Genomic DNA, 24,194 nt, shown 5'->3' with positions numbered 1-24,194 from the left:
CCCTGAAGTCACAGAAGAAAAATCAATTACTTAATCCATGTGAAAAAAAGAAAAATAAAAAAACCCTGCCAATGTGGTTTGACTAGCAAACCACTGGAGTCGTGGTTTAGGTATAATGGATTCCCTCTTCCATTGCCTCTAATCTAACTAATTCCTCCTATCTGTCTCCATTCCAGCAGACGTGTTTACTAGCCAAGTTGTATTAAGATGATTTTTGAATAGCTTCATTGAAAAATTGGAGAGGATGTGGGCAAGAGAAGCAAACAGACAGAAACATCAAAGTCTTTCATTTCTTCGGGCTATTGCTTTCTTATTACAAATGTCTTTAACAGGATAGCAATCTCTACTTTTCGGAGACACCACACACAGAGAGAGTGGTCAAAAAAAGGTTGGCTCTGCCACATTACCTAATTATTACACCTGCATAATTATTATAGTGCCCCCTCTTACTCGAAAAAGTGCTCCGATTTAGACAATAAATTAAGTGGTTTCCTTAGATACATTGTGACAGGAACGTCCATTTACATAAGACACTGCAACAAATTTGATAGGACCCCTTTATCAGATCAATCCAGTAGATTATAATTTAGCAAGTTCAGAACTTATCAGGGCTTCCTAAGAAAGGATGCAAGCTTCTCTTATTTTTTATATTATTTGCTGTCTTTCAACATGTTTCCTTTTTTTTTTCTTTAAAGATTTTATTCATTTATTTGAGACAGAGCACGCATGAGCACAAGCAGGGGAAGTGGCAGAGGGAGAAGCAGACTCCCCGCTGATCAGGGAGCCCAACGTGGGGCTCGATCCCAGGACCCCGGGATCATGACCTGAGCCAAAGGCAGAAGCTTAACTGACTGAGCTACCAGTCGGTTATTACGTCTTCACTTATTTTAGTACTGACCATCCTCCTGGCAGGGAGAAAGTCATCAAAATCTAGCTTTTCCCTAAGCAGTACATTTTCCAATAGGGAAAGGGAGATAGAAAAATGAAGGACCCCAAATAAAAATTTTAACTTACCAACTTTTCTCTCAGGGGCCAAGGGAAAGTAGTGTCTGTAAATCAGCACTGTGAAATGTCTTAGACTGTTGATATTTGACTGCTTCTTGAAAGAATGCAAAGCAGGTTCTCCTGGCTCTGCGTCTCGTCCCTGATTTTAATGCAACAGACTTTAATACGAAAGAAGAGCAGGGACTTGGGGAGGACTGGCCCACAAGCCATCACTGGGAATTCTGAGTTTAACTAAGAAAAACATAGTCAAGATTTATTTCTTAACATTCAGTGTAATACAAAGCTTAATTGGTTCTAAAGCAAGTGTTAGGATTAGTTTTGCTGAAGAATTTACAGGTAAAATTTTAAAAATACATGTGTTCAAAAAAAATGTACTTGTTAAAACAAAACTACTGTAGTAAAAAACCCATTTTTAAGTGCTTTTATTTCCTTCTTAACACAGATCTATGTACTGTGTTAGTTACTGAGTTGAATTAGAATGTGCACCCGAATTCAGGGAAATATGTTTATTTACAGAATTTATATTATCAATAAATTCAAGGAGAAGCAGTTTCACGAACTGGATTTTAACACACTGAAATTTCTTGCATGAAGGTTTAACATATATTTGATGACCCCATCTGTCCCACACCTATACAAATTTAGATGAATCATGTTTATTTAGGAATTATTTTCCATCAAGGAATCAGTCAACATGCTGTGAATATCCAGTATGGTCATAATTGTGAAAAAATGTATTACATTTCCAGACGGCTCAGATGAGATTTCCACATATTTTCCACAATTACCAAGAGGATTCAGTTTTTTTATAACAAACACGTCCTGGGATCATTAAAAAAAAGAAGAAAAAGAAAGGAAAGAAGACAAGAAATTAAAGTAGTAAATTAAGGACCAGAGTTACCAACTCCCGTGGCATTTCGTATCTCTCTCTGGCAACAGAATTACATCCCCTTGTATTGTAATTATATTTCCCCCACTAAATTCTAAGCTTGGAAAAAAAAGGGGGGGGAACTCTCCTGATATTCTTCAAATATCTAGATTAAGCTCAGAACAAGCCCCAGTTAAGAAGTTAATAGATTTGTGCCGAATTAAATGGTTCATACATGGTTGGATGCAGAACCACAATTGATGAGGAATAAAGAGAAGTTTAGACAGTAAGGGCAACAGTGGCATGGCAGGCATGAGGAGGATTCAGGGGTAAGTTGCTAAAGGAATTGGCTTCTTTTAAGGCAGGCAAAGGAAGAGGACTCACCCAAGTCCACAGACCTTTTCGTTCTGGGCTAAGAGTAAGAGAGGGATCCTGGCAGCGTCACATGAGGAATTTCATTTCATAGAAGCCGTAAGAGAAGCGAACATCCGCTATCAATACAGTATAGTACGATCCTCGCTATTTCAATCATAACCCTCCCCAACTCTGAATGATTCGATATGTCTTATGAAAACTTCTCAGGCATATTGATATCATCATCATAGACTTCCCTCTGAGTCAAGGAGATGCAGAGCCCAGGGAATCAAAATGCAACACATTTTTCCCTCCTTGGACAAATAATTCAATCCCGATGGAAACGTGTTAAAATACTCTTCAAAAGGATAATAAGGCGAAGAGACCCCATGAAAGGTTTGGGGGAGATGAGCAGGCGCCCAGCCAGGCAGCTTCTCCTGAGTTGGGCTTGCTGGTGGCATATGAAAGAGCCAGAGGCTAAGTCCCACACTGCTCCCCTTGGGGGAATGTCAAGGTTACCAGAGGAGATGTCAATGCACTTAGTTTCCAGTTTGGGCTCTGACACTTAGAACAATTCACTGAACTCTTTGTACTTAAATTTCCCATCTGTAAGAGTCTTGGTTGCTTCCTTCATGCTTTCTGCCATCTAATAAAAAACCATTTGTTGAGTTTCTATTAGGTATCAATCACTGTGGCACTCCCTGTGCCCTAAAATAGATGTGCTAATGCCTGCTTGGTGTGAAGATGAAACAGACATGCAGGCACCTTGTAAAGAGCACAGTGTTATGTAAAAGGAAAAAGCCTTATCTCTGACCCTTCCCTTGCTCCCTAGCGGCTCTAGCACCCTGGGCTCCACATTATAACTTGTTTCCTTCCCTTCCCCACCAAAATGATGAGTGCATTGATGGGGCACACTCTGGATAGCATCTTGTTATAATTTGGATCACTTTCCATAGCTATCATTTCTACTAGGCTGTGAGAAGAAAACTATATGCCTTGAGTGCCCCTACCTCATATGCACACACGCACACACATACTCACACATAGCATACACAGAATCACAAAATCCAACAAGGTGCCTTTTTTTTTTTTAAAGAAAAGGGAGATAAGAGGAGAAGCACCTGTGCGTAATTCCCAGCAAGCCTAGCTTAGACCTGTGCAAACAATCATCTGGAAAGGAACTAAAAACAGCAACAATAACAATGAACATTTACTAAGTACTTACTATAAGGCAGGTACTGGCTAACCCGATGTCATCTTTTATAATAGGTACTATTACCCTCATTCTTTTTTTTTTAAGATTTTATTTATTTATTTGACAGAGAGAAACAGCGAGAGAGGGAACACAAGCAGGGGGAGTGGCAGTGGGAGAAGCAGGCTTCCCGATCAGCTGGGAGCCTGATGTGGGGCTCGATCCCAGGACCCTGGGGTCACGACCTGAGCCGAAGGCAGACACTTAATGGCTGAGCCACCCAGGCGCCCCTATTACCCTCATTCTATAGCTGATGGAACTGAAATGGAAAGAGGTTAAATATTTATGCATTTATGCAGTTCATGAGTGAGAGGGAGAACTTAAACCCCTGCTAATCTGGCCCAAAGCCTGTGCTCCCAATCATTCTATTGCTGCAGGAGATGCCTCTGGGGGGCCGTAACAACTGTGACGAAACCCATCCACTAAGCGAAATGCTAAGCACTTGACTTCATAAGGTTGTCATTTGTGTCCACAATGAATGCCTACCATTCATTCTTATTCTATGTGCAAGTTCGGGAAGCAACAAATTTAAAATGAACGAAGTTAGAATTGGGCACACTGATACCCTGATACCCTGCAAAAGAAGGAAAAAATGTATTTTCTATATTTATGTCACATATGTAATAAATATATATAGCACAAGCAAGGACTCAAAACTCAGTAGACCAGAAGACTGGAAAACTTTATTGTAGGCCCCAAGACCCAGATACACCTCAAAATATCTCATCGGCTTCATACACAGGAATGAGTCATTAAATTAAAACCCAAATAAAAAAAGATAACTTTAAGAGACTACAGTATACAATGATTATGGAAGTCATGGAATATTAGGAAAGATGTTCCTTTCCTGAAAGAATTCAGACCTATAGAATTTGCCTCTGTTACTCAAACAACTAAGCTGTACAGGTATTTTAGCCATAGATATTACCAGGTGCCCATCCAGACGAGGACTTAACATGCTTTACATTACTATTTTATGGTATTTTATATTTTATCTATAGTCATGTTTATATTGATTATGTTATGAATACATTATATTAATACTGTTCGTATTCTACCAGTCTATTAGACTATGTGTATGTCATACGAATCACTTCCTATTATACAACAGTTTAAACATCCCAGAAGTCAACCATATAGAGTTCTTTTGTCCATATTAACAACAGCTAAAAAAACAAAAAACAAAAACAAAACCTCGAGCAGCCTTCTGTCTTTCCTTGGTAATCTGGGTGTCCTCCTTCAATACTATGTCAGGGTATGCTGAGATGCTAGCCTACCAGAGTCCGAGACCCTGAAGACACCGAGCCCCAGTAAATTCCTGGCTAGGTAGCTATGGTGTCTCTAAAGCCTTGCTTGTTCATGCTCAATAAAGTCATATCATTTAGAAGAAGGACTCAGACTGAGTGGCATAACCTCCCTCAATAATGCAGGGATGAGGAAACAATGGGAGCCAGGTGAAACCAATATGGCCACCTTTCCTTAACATCCCTCCAAGTTCATCACCGCTATGAACAAAGAATCAGATTTGAATTGCTCCCAATATCTATCGTTCTGATCTCCACTGAAGAAGGCAGCCAAACGGTGACAAGAGACATCTGGGCTGGAGACGGGGAGGGAGAAGGCTCTTCTGGGGAAAAGCAGGCACAGAGTGGCTTACTGCTGTCAGAGGTGGCCCTGGAGAAGCTGCCAGCTCATTATCATTTGTTCTCCGCCTAAACACCAGCAGCAAGAGCCCCATCAGGGCTAAGAGTGCTGAGAGAATGATGCCAAGGAAGGCACAGAGGTAGTGAAACATCCGCACTGGTGTTTGATTGGACACCTGCACCCCCACCTCAAGTAGACGAAAAGACATGGGGTTCTCCATGGCAGGGACCATGTCTCCATCTCCGCTGTTTTTCCTTAATCTTGCGAGGAACTTGACACAGAACAGGTGTTCATAAATCATTTGCTGAAAGCAGGAACAAGTAGAAAGGTAGCAGCCCTACCCATTCTATCAAACCTGGGAAGATTCCACAAGCTTCCTCTGGCTCCCCAAACATACTCAGGCAATTGTACGTACATTTGATTTCAAGGACAAAGTTGCTGTCTATTTTTAATAAAGAAGCAGCTTGAGTGAATCCCCTGTCTACTTTTGTACTCTCCTACTGCCTTTTGTTCGCTTGAGCAAGAATCTGGACTAATTTCAGGCTTCACTTCATTTTAGTAATAACTGAAATCTAATCAGGGTTGCAAATTCTTTGCCTCTGTCTCTGTCCCTCTGCCTGCCTCCCTTCTTCCCTCCTCCTCTTTCTCCTTCTATCCCTCCCTTTTCTTACTCTTGGAACCTCCCATCTCCCCCTCTCCCTCTCTCACAGCTGCTCTCTATTGTCCTCCTCCTCCCTCTGACTCCATGTACTTCTCTGCCTCTCTTCTCTTTCCTTCCCTCTTCCCCCCTTTCCCCCCTCCCCTCCTCCCACTCTATCTCTCTGCTTCTGCCTTCTGTTTCCACATTTCTGTCACCAGTCCTCTCAGCCCCCCACCCCCGTTTGCCCTCCCTTCCCACTCCCTCTGCCTCCTGCCCCTTGCTGCCCCCTTCCTGATCCCCAATCTGGACTGCTCTGACCCCTGTCCTTCCCCTCATCTCTCCCTGCCCCCCTCTCTCCCTCTTTCAGCTAATGCCTAAATCTCACACTCAGAGATACACACATTGAACTAAATAGCTCATTTTACAAACTGTGTCAAGATTATAACATTTTGTGTGTGAGAATGAAAGCTGTCCTCTGGGAACTGTTTGTTGTTGTTGTTGTTGTTTAAATTGTACCCTAAAAATTAAACTCTATGAAACAGGACTTAATTTTACTTTCCCACCTTTTTCTTGGTAAACGAGTGTGTGTGTATGTGTGTAAGAGAAAACTTCTCTGTTGAAAGAGAAACTTTGGAGTCTTCCGTGAAAGGTTATAATTAATTATATTTATAAACATATTGACAATAAGTATACTCCAAACAGACCCATAATTCACCTCCAAAACTTGAAAAATAAATAAATAAAACCACTCTACTCAAAAGCAAAGTAGTTACAGACACGCTTGAACACTGATTTTGCATACAGTGTATATGCAAGTTATCATTGCACAGCCATCCGATTTTAGGTGGAAGTTTTTTTTGTTGTTAAATTCTTGTCCTCTAGAGAAAATGCAGTTTGGAAGCAAGAGTGACTTGGAATTGGACTTTTAAAAAAGTGTCTAAAAATTCCGTTTGCCTTGAGAAGGTTTCAGAGGAACTGCCACGTGGGTCACTTGTTCTAGGAAACTTCCCAACCAAGAATTCTTACCTTTTCTGGGGGACAGAGAATTTAACTTTGTAACCTGTTGGTTGTGCTGACACAAGGTAACAAGCATCCTCTGGTACTACTTCTCCGCTGTCATTAATTTACGTTGTCTTGTAATATACATGAAAAAGATAGATCAAGAAACTACCATTTTAAGTATGCAGAAAAGCAACACTCATTGTTCAGCCGTATAAGGAAGTATAAGGCAGTTATACGGGGCAGGGCCAGTGCAGGCAATGACAGAAAGCTACAAATACAGAAGTTTCGCTTTTAGTTAGGCCCAATGGAAAAATAAATACCACAAGAGACAAAAGAATAGATAATAATTGAACCGGTCAGGCACCTGGAAGGATTATAATAGTAGCATTTTTCTTGCTTTTCACACTCAATTTAATCATGGTCCTTCTGGGTTAACAGAGAGTGGGGGTGGGGTACCATGTGGTTAACGCATGCTCAGCAATTCCAGAAAAGATAATTGGCTGCTCTAGTTTCTCATCTGCGCCGCGGGAGTAAGTGCTGCGGTCAAGGTCACCACACTACAAGCCCCCCGCCCGCTCATCCTCACCTGTGAAAGCCATTCAGAAGAGGAACAACCCCGGATGAAGCCCTGCAGATTTTATAGTCAGGTAGTCCTACCCCTAAATTCCAGATCCATCCCTATGAGCTGTGTGATGCTAAGAAGGTTAGTACTCTCGAAGCCTCAGTTTCTCCATCTGTAAAAGGAGTCCAAAAGCACCTAGCTAATAGAGTTGTTGGGAAGATGAAATCAAAAGAACATTGTAAGAAAAACAGCATGAAACCTGGCTCTCAATACATCTTAGACCACTACCATCTCTGCCATCATCATCACCTCCTATACCACCACCATATCCAGAACCACCATCTCCAACAACACCAACACCACAACTACCGCCATCATCACCACCCGCTCCAACACCAACACCACCGCTACTGGCGTCACTACTACTACCACGAGCACCACCACCACATCCGAAACCACCACCTCCACCAGCAGCAGCACCGTCACCACCACCACCAGCACTGTTACCACCACCACCAGCACCACCACCACATCCGAAACCATCACCTCCAATAGCAGTACCATCACCACTGCCGCCAGCACCACCAACATATCCAAAACCATCACCTCCAACAGAAGCACCACCATGGCCACTGCCAGCACCGTTACCACCACCGCGGCACCACCACCATATCCAAAGCTGTCACCACCACCACCACCACGATATCCAAAATCACACTTCCACGACCACCATCACCGCTACCATCATCACCACCACCCCTACTATCATATCCAAAACCACCACCTCCAACACCACCACCACCACCACATCTGCCTCCACCACCCGCCCCACCACTACCATCACCACCCCAATCACCACCACCCCTGCCACCATCTACCACCATCATCCTCATTTTACAGGGGAGGTGAGCTCAAGTAATTTCCTGAAGATCACAAAGCTCGCAGGAAACCAAGGCAGAGCTCAAACTTGGGCGTGGAATCCAAGTCAAGGACTCCTTCTAAGTCCATCTTCATCTCAGGGAGTCTAACATGGAAAAGTGGAATGGTCTTAGTTTCAAGGGCCATCACAGGGCTTCATGAGTACCCAGAACTCCAGATCCCTCATGCCTCAGCCTCCTGGAAATAAAATATCCCAAGCTGTTTCATTAATACCTGAATCACCAGGGATAGTGAAATTTCCCTGGGTGCCCTGTTATGAACACCAGCCTGAAAGGCAAAGTTCAGTGTTGGGCTCCGTCTTTGCCCCCTGCCTCCATCTCTTCAGCTGTCACCAAAGAACACAATGTCTATTCCCCTATCTGACCCTGTGGAGACATTGTAAGAAGGAAAGAAAATGTCATCTAGAGCACAAGTCCTCAGGAGAAAGGCAGGAAATGAACAGGCATTGTTTATTTCGCCTGGCTCTACAGTGAGACAGCTGTATAGGCCTGTGAAAAGAATGAGCCCTGGCCGGCTCAACCTTTGGCAAACAGATGGGTATTACGTAGGCAGTATGTCGAGCCAGGAGAGGAAGCAAAGGAGGAGATTTCCTTTAATTCTGCCCATATTGTTGACGGCTTGCTTTCCCTCCCAGGGCCTTCTGGACTTCCCCACTACCAGAGCAGAAGTGCAAGGCAGTGTGGGAAGCCCGCAGCTAAAGTCACTCGCTGCCGAAGCCGCTTGCTTACTCGGTCAGCACCTTCCATGGGGCTCCCCTCTGCGGGCTTGCCCCAAGCAGTTATAAAGATCATTGCTAGTGCCACTGACCCACCTTACATTTGGCTGTTCTCTCTCCCTTTCCTGCCACCTGGCCCGAAGCCACTTCTATTCTATCCTTGCAAGGATAACACTTAAGAATCGCGTGGCATGTATAGTTTAATAGGGGCCTAAGAGCCTTTACATCCCCCCAAAATGAATCTCCCATGAGCAGACTTCAGGAACCATGACAGAACATGATGGAGATGTTTTGTGGGACAGCCTCTACAGTTCTCAAGATGCTGTAACCCACAGGCAAGTTTCTCCAGCTCAGCTAGTAAGGACAGAGCCGCGTAGCAACAAATACCCCCGTGGTGTTAGACCCTCAAGGTTGCTCCACCCAAAAGAATTAAGCATGCCTAAGTCTCTTTCCCTGGGTTACCAGTGTCCTCAGGAAAACAAACAAACAAAAATACAAAGAAAATATCTTCCCAATCTGCCCAGCCTTTCCCAAGATGGTGGCGATGCCCTGCTAACTGAAAAAAAATGGGACAAGAGGGGGAGGCACAATGAGTTAAGGGCTGCTCAAGGGGGTACAGGATTACCGTAAGTCAAAACCATCCCTAGAAATCAAGCACTAATTCACAAAGAGCAAAACAAAATATTGACTATGTATTATTAGAAATCCTGTAAATTTTCTTTAGAAATACAAGAGGCAATCTGGTAGAGAGGGGCACACACACACAAACTTTTTTTAAAAAGCAGATCAGCTCTTTCATTTATATTTTTTAAATTTAATATCAAACTCTTAACATGAGACCTACCCTCTTAACAGATTTTAAGTGCACAGTACAAGAGTGCTAAGTATAGGCAAATGTTGTGCAGTAGTTCTCTGGAACTAATTCACTTTGCATTATTGCAACTTTATACCTGTTGATTTGAACCTTCCCCCCTTTCCTCCCTTCCCCGGCCCTGGCTACCACCATTCTGCTTTCTGCTTCTAGGAGAGACTGTTTTAGATATCTCATATAAGTAGAATCATTCGGTGTTTGCTCTTCTGTGACTAGCTTAAAGGGACATATACTCAGATTAATTTAAATACCTTCATGATGATTTAAAATCCCATTAAAGAAAATCAATGTTCATGGAGTCTTTCATTCAGTTTGATAACCATCCCGTCTATTTAGTGAAATGGTCCATACTTTCAGGTTTACCAAGACACTACTCCATCTTAAAAAACACAATATTTTTCTCTCCAGTTATGCCTTCTGTCTTTCAAAGCAACTGCAACTATTTTGTCCAAAATTAAGACTTCTCCTACAGCGTCCACCATGTCTTCATAACGATGTGTGTACCTATCAAAACATGAGTTATCTCATCAATTCCCCCATTTTAGAGTATAAGGAGTAGATTTTTTCCGTTCGCTTCATAATAACTAGCCCAGTACTGGGCACAAATCAGTAGCTTATTAAGCATGTGCAGAGTGATCGATATATAAATTCTTTTCTAGCCTTAACCAAGTGAAGCAATCATCTCCCTATGGGTTGGCCTTGAATGATGATTCAGAAAAGAGTCCATAATTTAAACACTTCAGTGTGTCTGAACTATGATATCTCCTCATTTGCTAAGATAAAACTTCCTTACATAACTATATTATAACCCTAAACTCTAATTAGCAGTGGGAAAATGAGATCACAACAGTACACATGGCAACCTGCTTGACATAGTAGCCAACCCTGATGCACATATCAATCTCGGCTCCTGGCAATACTGAATGGGGAGTCAAAATATTTTTGGGCTCTTGCCCTGTCTTATGTTTGTAATAGTTCTACGTTCTTGAAAACATATGCATTTATAAAACCACTTCTTGTAGTTATAATTTAGATTTGCAGATGATACTACATGTGGTTTGGATCTAAGAAGAGATAAATACTCCAGTCTGAAAAAGATAACCCACCAAAGCAGAAATCCATTAAAATCCTAAAATCATTTCATCTAAATTTCTTACATTAGCATATTACCTAAGAAAGTTTTATGTCAATATAAAATCATGGTTCCATCATTTTAATAGGTTAAATGTAGCAAATAAAATTCTTCTTCCATAAAGTAAATCTTGAGTATGTTGGATTCAAATACACACTGATGCCGTTTCTTGTCTCACATTATTTTCTATAGTACTTTTCATTGTTGGATTCCCCCAAAGACACAAAATTATTCTTAGGTTCTGACCACTTCAAGTTTTCTTACAATTTTTGTTTCAACTCTCTCTCTCTCTCTCTCTCTTTTTTTTTTTTTTTTTTACAGCTGGCTGCTTTCTTGTATTACACATTTGTCCTATTCTCCGAACTGAATTGCTCTCTCATAAAGCTAGGTCTTTACTCCCTGGAATTCTATAGAGCAAGAATAGAATACTGGTAACATAAGCAGCAAAAACAAAGTATTTATTTTCCCTGGAGTATAATAATAATAATTTCATAGGACCTACATAATATTGAAATTTTATTTCTTTTCTCTTTCTTTCTCCAGAAAAAGCAATATAAATATTTAGTGTCAAACAGCTATATTCGTTGGGATGTCTTGCCTACAGTATTTCCTAAAGTTAATGAAGTCACAATCATACTTGAACACATAATAGTTGTTAAAGCAAAATTAATTTTAGACAGATCCATTGATTAATAAATTATTTGCTGAGCGATATATTCCATGCATTTTCCAACCCACATACCTCATCTTTCAACTCTGTATTTTAAATAGGTAATAGTAAATGCTCATGCTCTTTTGAGTCCTCCTCCAAAAGTATTGTTATTGAGTTATAACTAAGTAATTGAATTTGATTTGTATCTCCATTAGTTAATCAACCTTAACATTTTCCAGAACAGTCAAGCTCATCATGTTAGACCTTGGAAGACCAAACAACATTTTGTAATAATTATTACCACTAAACTAGCATCATTAAAAAACAACCATTAGTAGCACTTCAAATTTGTGGATATCACCTACCAAACCACAAATTAAATTAGCATGTTTTTCGTTTATTTTTTATTAGCTGTTAACATTAGACAGAATTCCCTGTTGAAAGTCAAGATTGGTTGGCATGGCCTTAATAATCGTCATTGCTTGAGTTTATACCAAAGCACGTGTCAATAGTTAATCATATCTATTAATGGGTTTTGCATTGTAATTTTAAAATGTCTTGCCGAGAATACACTCTATTTAAAACTACGAGCACCATTTACCACTTATCAGTATCTTCCTCAGACACAGATTTTGATCTTAAAAAAGGTCAAGTTGAAATAATTCAACTCATTTATATAAAAATGTGAATGAATAGGTACAGATATGCTTATGTTACGAATTTAAATGACTTCTGCAGAAATAAGATCAAAGATTAGGAATCTATCTTGTTCTTGAAACCGAAGAATCAATAATGCTGACCGCCTCTTGATCTCCATCCCTGATTACACTGGACCCAATGGCTTTCTAAAATAGGTAAGCTTTAAACCCAGGCTTTTCCAAGCATCTCTTTACAGTGCTCCGGAAAGAATCATAAATCCCGGCTTCGCGCAAACCGTTAAACGAAAAAGCAAGAAAAGATTATGTTTTAAGTAGGTCATAAAGTTCGGTGGCATCTACAGTCCTATCTACATATTGTAGGTTTTTAAGAAAGTCACCTCTCAAGATTAACTATGTAATCGGATGAGACATAAATTCATTCTTCAAGAAGAACTGGGTTGAAGTCCGCATAGTTCAGCTTCACTGCCTGATGACAAACCCTGTCACTTGGATCTGACTGTGTGGACCTGGCATTAGAAACAACTTCCAGAGGAAGAATGACCCGTGAAGAAGAAGGAGAAGAAGAAGAAAAACAAGGAATCTTTGATAATATTATGTTTTTCTAGAAACATTATGTTGGAATCCTTGGTGCCTAGCTGAAGGCTAAGTCCCAGTCACCTAAACAAATTTATTTAAGCAACAGATGTAGTAAGCATCTACAAACCTTGTCAGTACTCTATAATTAGATATAAAAATTCTAGAAAAAAGAAAAAAATGGCGGGCTGTAATTTTATTCTATAAATAAATAAATAAATAAATAAATAAATAAATAAAATGTCTGACATTTCTAAAATTTAATATTTCGACTTAGTGAATAAAACAGAGTTTTATTAAAGTAGGAACTAGTGATTGATCTAGAATACTCCAAGAACACACACACACACACACACACACACACACACACACACAGATGGCATGCCAATAATCCTACCCATTCTTACCAATTTTCACAAGATATTTAAATTTCTAAAGCTGGAATTTGGCAATATTCCTTCCTTAGCAAGAATTAAATCAATTTAATGGCATAGGGTAAATGTTTTAAATGGAGCTTGGCAGAATACATTATTCCATCAAATCACGGTCAGTCTTTTTTTTTTCTTCTTCTTCTTCTTCCTCTTCTACACTGTGTCCAAAAGAAGGTTATTTATTTACAGTTTGGTAAAAGTCCTGGACAGCAGAATAGATAAGGAAAGGCTGCCTCTCAAATAAACTAGTACAGAGCCATTATTCTTTAAAAAGCAAGATAAAATTTTCAGGAGCAAACATCCTAAGTAAAATGAATTAAAACAAAATACCCGTCTGGTCAGATTTAAGTGCTACCCTCCCTTGTGAGTTCATTTAATAATATTCAGTACTCCTTTAGTAACTTGCAATATACTTTAACATGGATTACAAGTGCTGTCTAATACAACAGGGCCCAATAACTGAAATGATTAGAAAATATAATGAGAAAGAATTCCTAACAAAGGAATAAAGTTTATGAGCTCAACGTGGGCAGGATCATATTCAATGCAAGGCCCCTGGGAAAATCCTTCTTTAAGGATGCAGAATATTCATTTGCTTCTATATTACTATCTTTCAGTAAAATCATGTCCAACAAAACACACCTCAACACGTTGAACATCAACAATATAAGAACCAACGTAAAACAGATATTCATTCAAAGTTACCCCCCACACATCTGAAGGTGGATATGATAATCTCTGCTTTGCTTGATTTCATTATGATATCACACTCAGTAATTGTTCAGCGCTATAACACAACATCGAAGAGAGGTAAAGAGGAAGGCATCTGCGGGAAAATCTCTTTCCTCTGCCTGGCTCCCCCACGGCCCCCTCCACCCTCCACTTTTAGCAGGAGAAATTTCATTTTGGAGAGAATGTACGTGGCATTTGACCTATCACATAACGTTTACGCAAGAGTTAACCATTTTTAGAACAAACTGTATTATATGTATTTTTTTCTTTCCTGGAAATTCCTAAGTTGCCAATGATTCAACCAACATAATCATTCATTTGAATGTCCTTTGTCGTATTGCAGATATTATAAATAGTTTCCTTCCTTCCTTCCTTCCTTCTTTCCTTCCTTCCTTCCCTCCTTCTTTCCAGTTTGGACACTGCTCATTGAGTCAACCTTCTGGTTTGCATTTGGGGAGCGTAATGCCCCCTCCTAGGCACGGAAGGAATAAACAAATAGCAGCTGCCAATGACAGAATCATTGCACAACCAGGCACTTGGTGTTACAACATTGGCAAGTATCACCATGAAGTGCCAATAGGAAGAGTAAATTGTTCCCAATTCTTTTCTCTGGCCTGTTCCCTGTCAACGAGGATGCTTGAACAGAATCTTATTCTCTCCCCATCACTGCATCAGTAGGGTAAAAGAGTTTACTTAATCATGGAAAATAAAATCAGACTAGAACTCCATAAGAGCTATATGACTTTTCCCACATTGCCATAAGACTAAAAAAAGCAGGACTAGTCATTAAGTCATAATTAAGCATGAGCATGTAAGCAGAAACATTATCTTATATTGCCACAAAAACACAGCATCAGATAAAAGCAGCAAAAAATGTTCCAGCCAGCCTTGGTAGCCAGGAAATTCTTTTCAAAGGTGTTTTCTTTTTGAGCTTTCCCAATTCGTACTCAGTAACGAACTTAGGGACCTAATGTGATGTTCTAAATATTCGCTTTCAATAAATAAATACGTAAATAAATACTCCCTTTCTGTGTGTATATTATGTGATTCAAAATAGAATATGAATTTTCCAACCCATCATAAGCAGTTTGATAAACTGTGTCACAAAACTCATTCTGTCATAACTGCTACAATGTACTTAAAATACGCAGAAGTATGGAATAAAAAATAAAACCAAATTAAGATCTCTGTATAAAGCATATGGACAAGTGGCACAGCAGGGAGCACTGATAATTTAAAAGTGGTCTTGTAGAGTAAATATTTCATTCCTTGTGTGCCATTTAGCTTAAGAAAACATCGCATGCACTCGACCCCACAGATATGTATAAAAAAAGAACTTACACAATTTCATCGTTCTGGAATTCGAGCTCTCCGCAAGTGTCCTCGAAGTCCTCCCCTCCGCCTCTGGCAGTCCCTTCGATGGTTTTATAGGGAACGATAACATTTCCTCGAGCTCCAGATGTTCTCAATACCTTCACCTCCATAATGCCAATGCTCTCGCTCACGTGAGTCACAGGCTCCTCAAAGGTGAAGATGCCCGCGTGGTCATCATCAAAAATGGTCACGGTGGCGGTGGCAGGAGAGCCGAGGCAAGCAAGTGCAGAAACATGATTGGCTTCCAGGATGCCATCTTCTGAGGCCTCAGAAGATACTTTAACATTGCTCAAATGCACCAGGAAATTCTCATCCTCCTCAAAGATATCGTCATCGATGATGCCAACTCTGATTTCCTTCTGGGTCTCACCAGGCTTGAAGACCACAGTTCCTTCAGTGAATTCATAATCAGACCCAGCATTGGCCGTGCCGTCCTCTGTTCTGAAGTCAACAAACACAGTGTTAGTCAAATCACCGCCTCTGCGGATAATGGTCAGGGCGACGGTACCACAGTTTTCCAGACACTGATAGGTCCCTTGCTCAAAGAAGATCTTACTCACAGGGTCATTTTCAGCCACTTCGGTATTGACCTCGTGCATGCTGACAGCCTTCCTCGCCTGGTCGGCCGCGTGCCTCTTTAAAATGTTGCCAGCTCCAGTCATCAGGCGAGTAGCTTGGATGCGGTAAAATGCTCGACTTTTTTGCTGCTGGCTGAGCACCTGGTAGTTCGCTAATTCTATTAACTGCTCAATTTCTTTCTCTGGATGCTTCTGCTTGAGCTCCTTCAGGATCCTAGCCATTTCTCGCCTAGCCTCTTCATCATCTTGGTCCCTCTCATCAACCTCCAGAACCAGGGCGCCATCTAAGAAATTGTCAACATGGGAATTGATCACTTTCCCATCCATTTCAATCTCAGTCTTGGAAGATGGTCTATCTCCTTCATGCTCGATAATCATTCCCCTCTGCTTGCCGGCCCGATACCTCTTGTAGACATACTTGTAAAACAGAAGCCTCCTATCTGCTACCCAAGCGAACACGACACAGATGGGAAAGAAGAAGAAGGTAAGCAAACCTTCCCAGACCTCCACGACCCCAGGAGAGATGACGGATAAAATAATGTAAAGCCAAGTATAGGCAAAGATGCTCCAGGCCGCCGTCACGAAGAACACACGCAAATGCTTAATCTTCCTCGTCTCTCCGTCTGGGACCACGTAAACACAAAGCGCGATAATGATGAACATATTGAATGCCGCGCTTCCCACGATGGTGCTGGGACCCAGGTCTCCGGCGGTGAAGTTATGCCCACACACTTCAATTACTGAAAGGAGAATCTCTGGAGCAGAAGATCCCAGGGCCATCAAGGTCAGGTTGGAAACCGTCTCGTTCCAGATCCTCACAGTGGTCTTGGTGGTCTCTCCATTGGGTTTCTTTATGGTTATCTCTTTTTCTTGAGATGTGATGACCTCTATAGAGGACATGAACCGGTCAGCAATGATAGACACTCCGAGAAACATGTAGACCATGGCCACAAAATACACAGTAGCTCTAGCAATTTTGTCTCCAAAGGAAGGGTCTTGGGGCTCCCAAATGGGTAAAATCACCCCCTTCTTACAGTAATATGAGCCAGTACACTCGCCAGTTTCATTGCCTTCTCCTTCCATTTCTGTCTCAGCACTTATAAGGTCCACGTGGGAAAATAAGAGAGCCACAATGGCTAACAGATGACATCCCATCGAAAAGGTAGGTGAGAGTCTTAACCGCAGCATGTTGGACAATGGTAGACTTCCAAGTGTCCCAACCTACTGGGAAAAGCAAGATGGAGGGAGGGTGGGAAAAAAAAAAATCACATCATCAGAGCCAGATCCAAAGCATGACCAATAACTGATTTTTATTTCTTTTACCAATGATTTGTTTATATTTGACTACCATAACACCTATGGTGAATCATTATTCTAAGTATCCATCAGTGATTAAGCAATCCTTTGTAAAATTTACAACTCCATCTCTCCGTGTGTGGATTTTCTACTTGTAGTCTCCATTCACTGAGCGATGTACACAATTGACTTATTGGAAATGGAAAGTTCAATTATAGCCTTGCCTTGTTGAATACATAGTTATGCACGCTAAGAGCCAATAAGGGAAGGGGGGAACCTTTTGATGCATTAAATAATTTTCTCCTTGTTACCAATGCAGAATTTCTTTTAAATTGTGGTTAGTACAATCACCTTCCAGAAACTGTTTCGTTACCAAAATCACCTTATTGAGACTGACGCTTTAAAGTTCAGACTCTAAAAACTTAACCAACACAAGGCCTCTTGATGATCGTAAATTCTGGAGCTGACCTTATACCGCATTTTTGGAAATCATGTCCTTTTGCTCCCAACTTCCTTGGAAACACACAGATATCTTCAAACTTTCCTCCTAAGTCAATGGTAGTTGTACTTGAGGGGGAAAAACCCTGCTGTAATACAATCTTTCTGCGCATGAAGTACAGTTTTCAAAAAGCGTATTTTGATGAGAGCACATTTCCTCCTAATTTTCAGCAAGCCCAGTGCTCCTGATACATTAGCAGCTGGGCATCTGGACCTTGAAGCACAGCTCTTCACATCCGGGGACCGACCTCGCTCTAGAATCTGCAGGCTGTCTACGGAGGGGAGGGGAGGGGATAACCAGGCCCGGGTCTCGTTGTGCGTTAAGACTCTTGTCTGGCAGGCTGTGAAATCAGCTTTACCAGCCATAAAAGGTGATGTCATCCTTTTCATGGTCATTCTAAAACACATATTTGTTCCACAGAGGGTTCAAGTGACCAAAAACTACAGGAGCAATAATTCCATCTCAATTAGCTCATGTGGCAGAACAGCAGTGACCACAAAGTATACATATGATGAAGGGCTGGAGGCAATCACAAACAGAGCAAGAGAGGCACTGAGCCACACAAAGCTTGCTAAACAAAGCAAAGTGGCAGACTCAGAAACCATGGCTCTGAATTCAGCCACCAGCTCAGGCAACACGCCACTCCGCCCAGACGTCACTTCGGCCTCGAAGGCTTGGTACGGTGCTGATGGAGGGTCTGCTCCACGTCAGGGTAACTCTGGCCTGGAAGGTCAGTTCCGACATCAGATAAAGTGGTGGCAAGACGGGGGGTCCTGAGTCAGAGCACAGCCTGGTGTCCTGATAAAAAGTTCACAGTGGAGCTAGACTGGAGACTTCCATAGCCTGGGGCAGTCTGAAAGCCACCCACACACTCACCTACATTCTCCGGCCCATGTTTGCTGCTCATAGCACGCAGTGGAAATTCACCAAGGCCCAGGAGGAACCCCCTGGCCCAGCACATTCTGGCAGACCCTCAAAAAGCCCACCATTTACCTACAGCTCCTTTTAGCTCATCACTATGGGGAGATAAGCTCTGACATTTTTCCCAGACGAACACACAACAGAGGGTTGTGGGGGCAGAATTACGTTCTACCTGAAAGGCTGAAAAACAGAAAAAGCATATTTTCAAAATATGCAAGATTCATGGTCAGTGAGTCTATTTATTCAGTCATCACTGGTCTTGGGTGGGATCGCCACTTAAAACAAGGAGACACTGAAGCAACCTACAAGAGTAGTGGAAGGTCTAGCTCTAATTCCATTATGCAGCCATTTATCCCACAAATATTTATGAGTGCCGCCTAACTACATGTTTTAGAATCACCTGCTAGGCTCTCTTCTAGGTCCTAAGAGTTCATCAGAAAATTAAAAAAAAAAAAAAAAAGTCTCTGTCCTTGCAGACCTTATATTCTATCAGGGAGGAAACAAACAAATAAATATAAATGTCAGATGCTAAAAAGTGCTGGAGAGGTGGGGGCAGAAAACAATGTTAAGTAGGACAGGGAGTCTGCATGTGTGAGTGTGTGCGTGTACACACACATGGCATGCGTGATTTTATGCTGGATGGTTAAGGAAGCCCTCTCTGATAAGGAGACATTGGAGCAAAATCCCGAAGGAAGGGACCAAGCCTTGTGGATATCTTTAGGAAGAGAATTCCAAGTAAATGCCAAGACCCTGCGGGACTTGTCTTTGCATAGTCTAGGAACCACGGAGGGACCAGTGTGATGACAGGGCCATGAGCCAGGGGAACAGGGCTCTGGAGCTGGGAACATACTGGGGATATGAGAGGCATGGAGGCTACCAGAAGGCATTGGCTTTGATTGTGAAAGAGATGGGACTCCCAGGGAGGTTCTGATCAGAAAGGTGGTATCAGCTGGTTTTCCTATTAAAAGCACCTTTCTGCTGGTTCCATGAGGAATAGAGTATAGGGATAAGGGTGGAAACAAGACCAGTTTTTGCCTTTTACAAAAAAGTCAGAATTATAAATCATCCCAATGCCTGGCAGGTATAAAAAATGATAGAGTAGAGATCTCAAATTTAAAAAGGAGAAAGAAACAATTTGTAGTGACCTTCTGGAAGATTTACAACTTCAAATGTCTTGGGAACCTGTGAGGACCAGAAAGGTTAAGTATTTTCTCCCAGAAAGTAGTACGGACAAGAGAGAATAAACACAGAACAGAGATTCCAACCTGTGCCTGTCTCTAGGGCTGATATAATCAACCACTTCCTTCCAAGTCCTGCCAAATCTCATCATTCCATTTTCACATTTCAGCCAGAACGAGCTTCCTAAAGTACAGATCTGACTCTATTACTCCCCCTTAAAACTCTTCATTGGTTGCCTCTTGCCCTAAAAACAAACCCAATCCCCTCAATAGGAGGTTCAGATCTTTTCGGATCTAACCTCTGAGTTCTAGAATATGGAAATTCTTTCTATTGCCTGACCACGACAATATTTTCTTACCTCCAGGGCTTTGAGGGTTGTGTTTGCTGTGCCCAAAACTATTTTCTTTCTTAGAAGCAAATGTCAAAATGGCACAACACCAAATCATGGTCAGTTGCCCAAGAGATTAACAGTAGGTTTTATTCGTAAACATGACAGCAGATACTATGCTGAATTCTTTATATGTAGTATTATATCTAACACGTACACTAACCAGCATTGCTATTTTACACAGCTCCTGGTGTTGCCACTTCCATTACGGTCCATGAGAATGGCATCACCTAGAGCTGTGCAGTAACAATGACCTGATGCAGTAGATACTATAAGCCCATTTCGAAGATGGGATCCCTGAGGCTCAGACAGGGTAAGTGGTTGTTGGAAGTCACAGAGATAGAAAACTCCTGAACTGAGATCCAAACCCTGGAATGTCCCTAGGACTGATATCATTAACTGTTCCATGAGAGCATCCCTGATAGTGTATGAAGTCATCTTAGAGAGCTACTGGATTTGGGCTTGGACCGGCCTGTTGGAAAACCTCTTGGCTTCCATGCAGGGTGAGGAGGGCCCCAGGAGCAAGAGTCCCATGGAAGGTTTCCAACAGCCTGGCTTATATTTTATGGATTAGAGACTCCAACAGACAGACATCGACAGCTGCGATGTCACGTGTGGGCCGGCATGTTTCTAGAGACAGCTGCCCTTCACCTGCCGGGTTTTTAGCAATGACCTGGCCACCTCCTCCTGCACACACTCTCAGGGCAATCTCTAAGGTCAGCCAAGAAAAAAAAAAAAAAAAAAAAAAAAAAGCCCTCCCCCCGACCCACATCTCACAGTTGTTCTTAGCCAAAAGGGTACAGACGTCTAAGAGGGGATGCAACCGTAAAAATTCCTATCCGAGAAAAAGGAAGGGGCTTTCTGAGGTTAACTCCAAAACATCACCATTATATTCAAAAGGTGGTAGTATTGTAATTTGTGAAATCAGTGGACACAAAACACTGATACAGATTTTTGGCAATGGAACAACTGGAAAGAACTCTCTGGACTTCAGTTTCGTTCTTTGTTAAATTAATACCAAATTCAAATGTTTGGGAGGAGGGGTGACAGATATCATCTAAATGAGAGCTCCTTCTTCATTCTTTCCTTTGAGGGTCTTTCCTCTATCATCAGATTCAAGCAGATCTACCTGACCCTCCCCACTGTCTCCTCAAATAGATATTTCCATAACAATTCAGCAGGAAATCAACGCTGCTGGTTTGTAGTTCTGCTCCCTGCCTGGCTTTTTTATATTCTGCCCTGATCTCCTGAACTCTGTAACAAGGGGTAGGCTGGTTGCCACGGTGCTTTCAGATCAACTCTTACACCCTCAGCCAATGCTTGCTTAGGAAGAGCCATTACGTCATCCCAATGAGCCTTCAGCACAGTAGCAAGAAGACCCAGATTGTCTTCTGCTCACTATTTATTCTGAGGCCGACAGACAACCCCAGCACCTGCAGCGTATAGATGTGAATGGCGCATGAGGAAGGGTGGGGAAAAGAGATCCAACTGAAAAAGCCCAGACACCAGTGTTGAAGGGAGAGGTCAGAGGAAGGGAACATGCACCCACAAGACAGATTTTTAGCCAACCGCCTCTGTAAAGAGTGAGGAAGAGCCCCCCTCTCCCTCCCCCCCTCCCCCCCCCCCCCCCCCCCCCCGCCCCACTGCAGAGGCCTTTAGAGTCGTCAGGCAGCAGAGCAATGGGTTCCTTGTGGGAAGCTGGGGACACTGTTGACCACCAAGGAGGACCTGGCTCAGAGAGAAGAAATACGTTTGGCATTCCCGCCAGCCCAGGGCACAGGCAGCCTAATCTCATTCTATTGATTGGCAGCTGGGGTGATTCAAAGGAACTCCTTGACTCTCCCTCCTCAGGACCTGGAATTCCCTTCTGTGTAACTCTTGCAGACTGAAAGCATCAAAGCTAAGCAATTAATCTGTTTCTAAGGCAACATTAAAGCAACCATAAGTTCTTAGCCACTACCGAGGCAAGCACTTTCGAGTGCTTTTAGACAAAGAGATGATGCCAGGGATGATTTTCCTTATCTGACCATCCATCTAGGGTGCAAATTACTGTGGGGGGCATCCAACCTCGGGCTAACAGACCGTGACCACATGTTACAAAGGAGCTCTGTTCCCACAAGGACTCTCTGCTATTACCTTTTTTTTTTTCTTTTCAAAGAGAGAATTTCCTCTTTGTTGCTTCATAAATTGGGACAGGTCCTCTAGAGCACAGGCAGCGAGAGGTCACATAAGGGGCTCGCGCCCTCTCGTTGAACGTACGAGACCACAGTCGGGGTGCTGTGCCGTGTCAGAAGACACTCACCTCATTCATCAAAGGAAGCCACCGGGTGATGGTCCAGCAATACGGCCAAAACCAGAGAATGGAGTTTAGGATTTTAAATAATGAAGAACTTATTGAAAAGTCATGAGATGTAATCCATGGCCCTTTCCCCTACTTTGTTTTTCTCCATAGAACTTCTTCCTCTTTATATGCTAATGTAATTTATTTCATGGTTCTGTTTATCGCCGTTCTCTCTCCGATAGATGTAAACTCTGTGTAGGTGGAGATTTCTGTCCCTTTTGTTCATTGATGGATCCCCAGTTCCTGAAGCAGAATCTGGCACATAAATGATTCATAGAACCTGCTTATTGAATGAATAAAATAATTCTCATAGGATCATGTGCTGACTCACCAAATTTCTGAAGGTGAATCAGAATCTGGGAGCTGGGACCAGGCATTTGCATTTAAAAATGTGCCCTGCGTGAAGCAGATGCCCCTAAAATGAGCAGATGTCAGTATCACCCTGAAAAGCCAATGTCAGTATTAAGTGGAGGAGAGGAAATGTGATTCAGGCTCATGGGCAGAGAACCTCAGGCTGGAAGAACTGACCTCCAGCACAGAGGAGGTGGGGCTCTGACGTTGGTGTTCCCCAGCACCCGCGGGCGGGTACTGCTCCAAGAGCCCCGGCTTGCTGATTTCTTTTGGAATGCCAAGTTCATCTGCTCTGTGGAGAGGGTCCTGATATTTCAGACATCCTCAACAAAGCATATCTTCTCCTTCCAGTGCAATAAGAAGACATCTGGTCAAGCACCAACCCCAAATCAGCTCCATTACAGAAGCCTCGTAAACGGGAAAGTGCATCATGAATTTAAATTTAAATATATTAACTCTGCATACCGGCGTGGAATTAGGAGTAAGAGAAAGAAAGCTGGGGAATGAAGAGAGTCTTTCAATACTAAATAAATAAAGAGGAATTCAAAGGGAAGCTGCTCTGCTAATCTTGGGCCAGGACTGTCCTCAGATTCATTTTGCCAGTGCCAAGGGCAGAGTAAGGGCCCCACTTATTGTCATAATTTACGACAATAATGACTGAAACCACTGACCGATCACTTGCTTTGTCCCAGGCGCTTTACTGATGGCTTTGCATTCACTATCCCCGACCTTTCTGACAATACAGCAAGGAGGGATTATCGTTCTCCTTTTACAAATGAGAAACATAAACGGTTCATAAAAGTAAACTGGCTGAAGTCATACAAACAGAAGTGAACCAGGATTTTAATGCAGGCACTTTGCATTAATTATGCCACCGGGCTTTCCAAAATGGCAGCAACTTTTTGTTTGTTTTCACTACCTCAGTGAACAATACTGTCCTCTAGTAGCAAAGAGCTCCCTACTTAGATATTTAGTGCAGAACAACCTTTCCACGCTGCCCTCCTTTCCCGTGAATAAATGTACGTAGTTTGCATTACCTTCTCAAGAGCCTTCACGTTTGCCTCCCCTGTCCCCTGAGTAAGGGCTTCGTAAGCACTCCTATTCATCACGTAGCAAGGGAAAGATGATCCATTTGGGGGATCATCAGCTAAAATCTGAGGTCTGAAATCACTCCAAAGTCATGTAATCATCTCAAGGTTTTTCCATTTGGTCAGGAGAAAAGAAAATAGAGAAAGA

The 24,194-nt window shown here is 42.1% G+C and overlaps 1 protein-coding gene across 14 annotated transcripts in view; it reads right to left on the bottom strand.

The window, feature by feature from the left end:
• The window catches only part of SLC8A1 (solute carrier family 8 member A1), a 383,135-nt gene that overhangs the window by 296,024 nt on the left and 62,917 nt on the right, over positions 1 to 24,194 (bottom strand). For 11 of the 14 annotated variants that reach the window (XM_057309326.1, XM_057309325.1, XM_057309331.1 and 8 more), the window contains one exon: positions 15,373 to 17,204. In XM_057309326.1, the coding sequence (XP_057165309.1) occupies positions 15,373 to 17,171 (1,799 nt within the window). In that variant the 5' untranslated portion in view covers positions 17,172 to 17,204. Of the gene's footprint in view, positions 1 to 15,372; positions 17,208 to 24,194 lie in introns of all 14 variants that reach the window. The other 3 variants (XM_057309330.1, XM_057309329.1, XM_057309323.1) reach the window with 1 other exon arrangement.

The sequence above is a fragment of the Ursus arctos genome, unplaced genomic scaffold, assembly GCF_023065955.2.
Source record: "Ursus arctos isolate Adak ecotype North America unplaced genomic scaffold, UrsArc2.0 scaffold_8, whole genome shotgun sequence".
Taxonomy (NCBI): domain Eukaryota; kingdom Metazoa; phylum Chordata; class Mammalia; order Carnivora; family Ursidae; genus Ursus; species Ursus arctos.
This window is presented reverse-complemented; position numbering and strand designations above follow the sequence as displayed.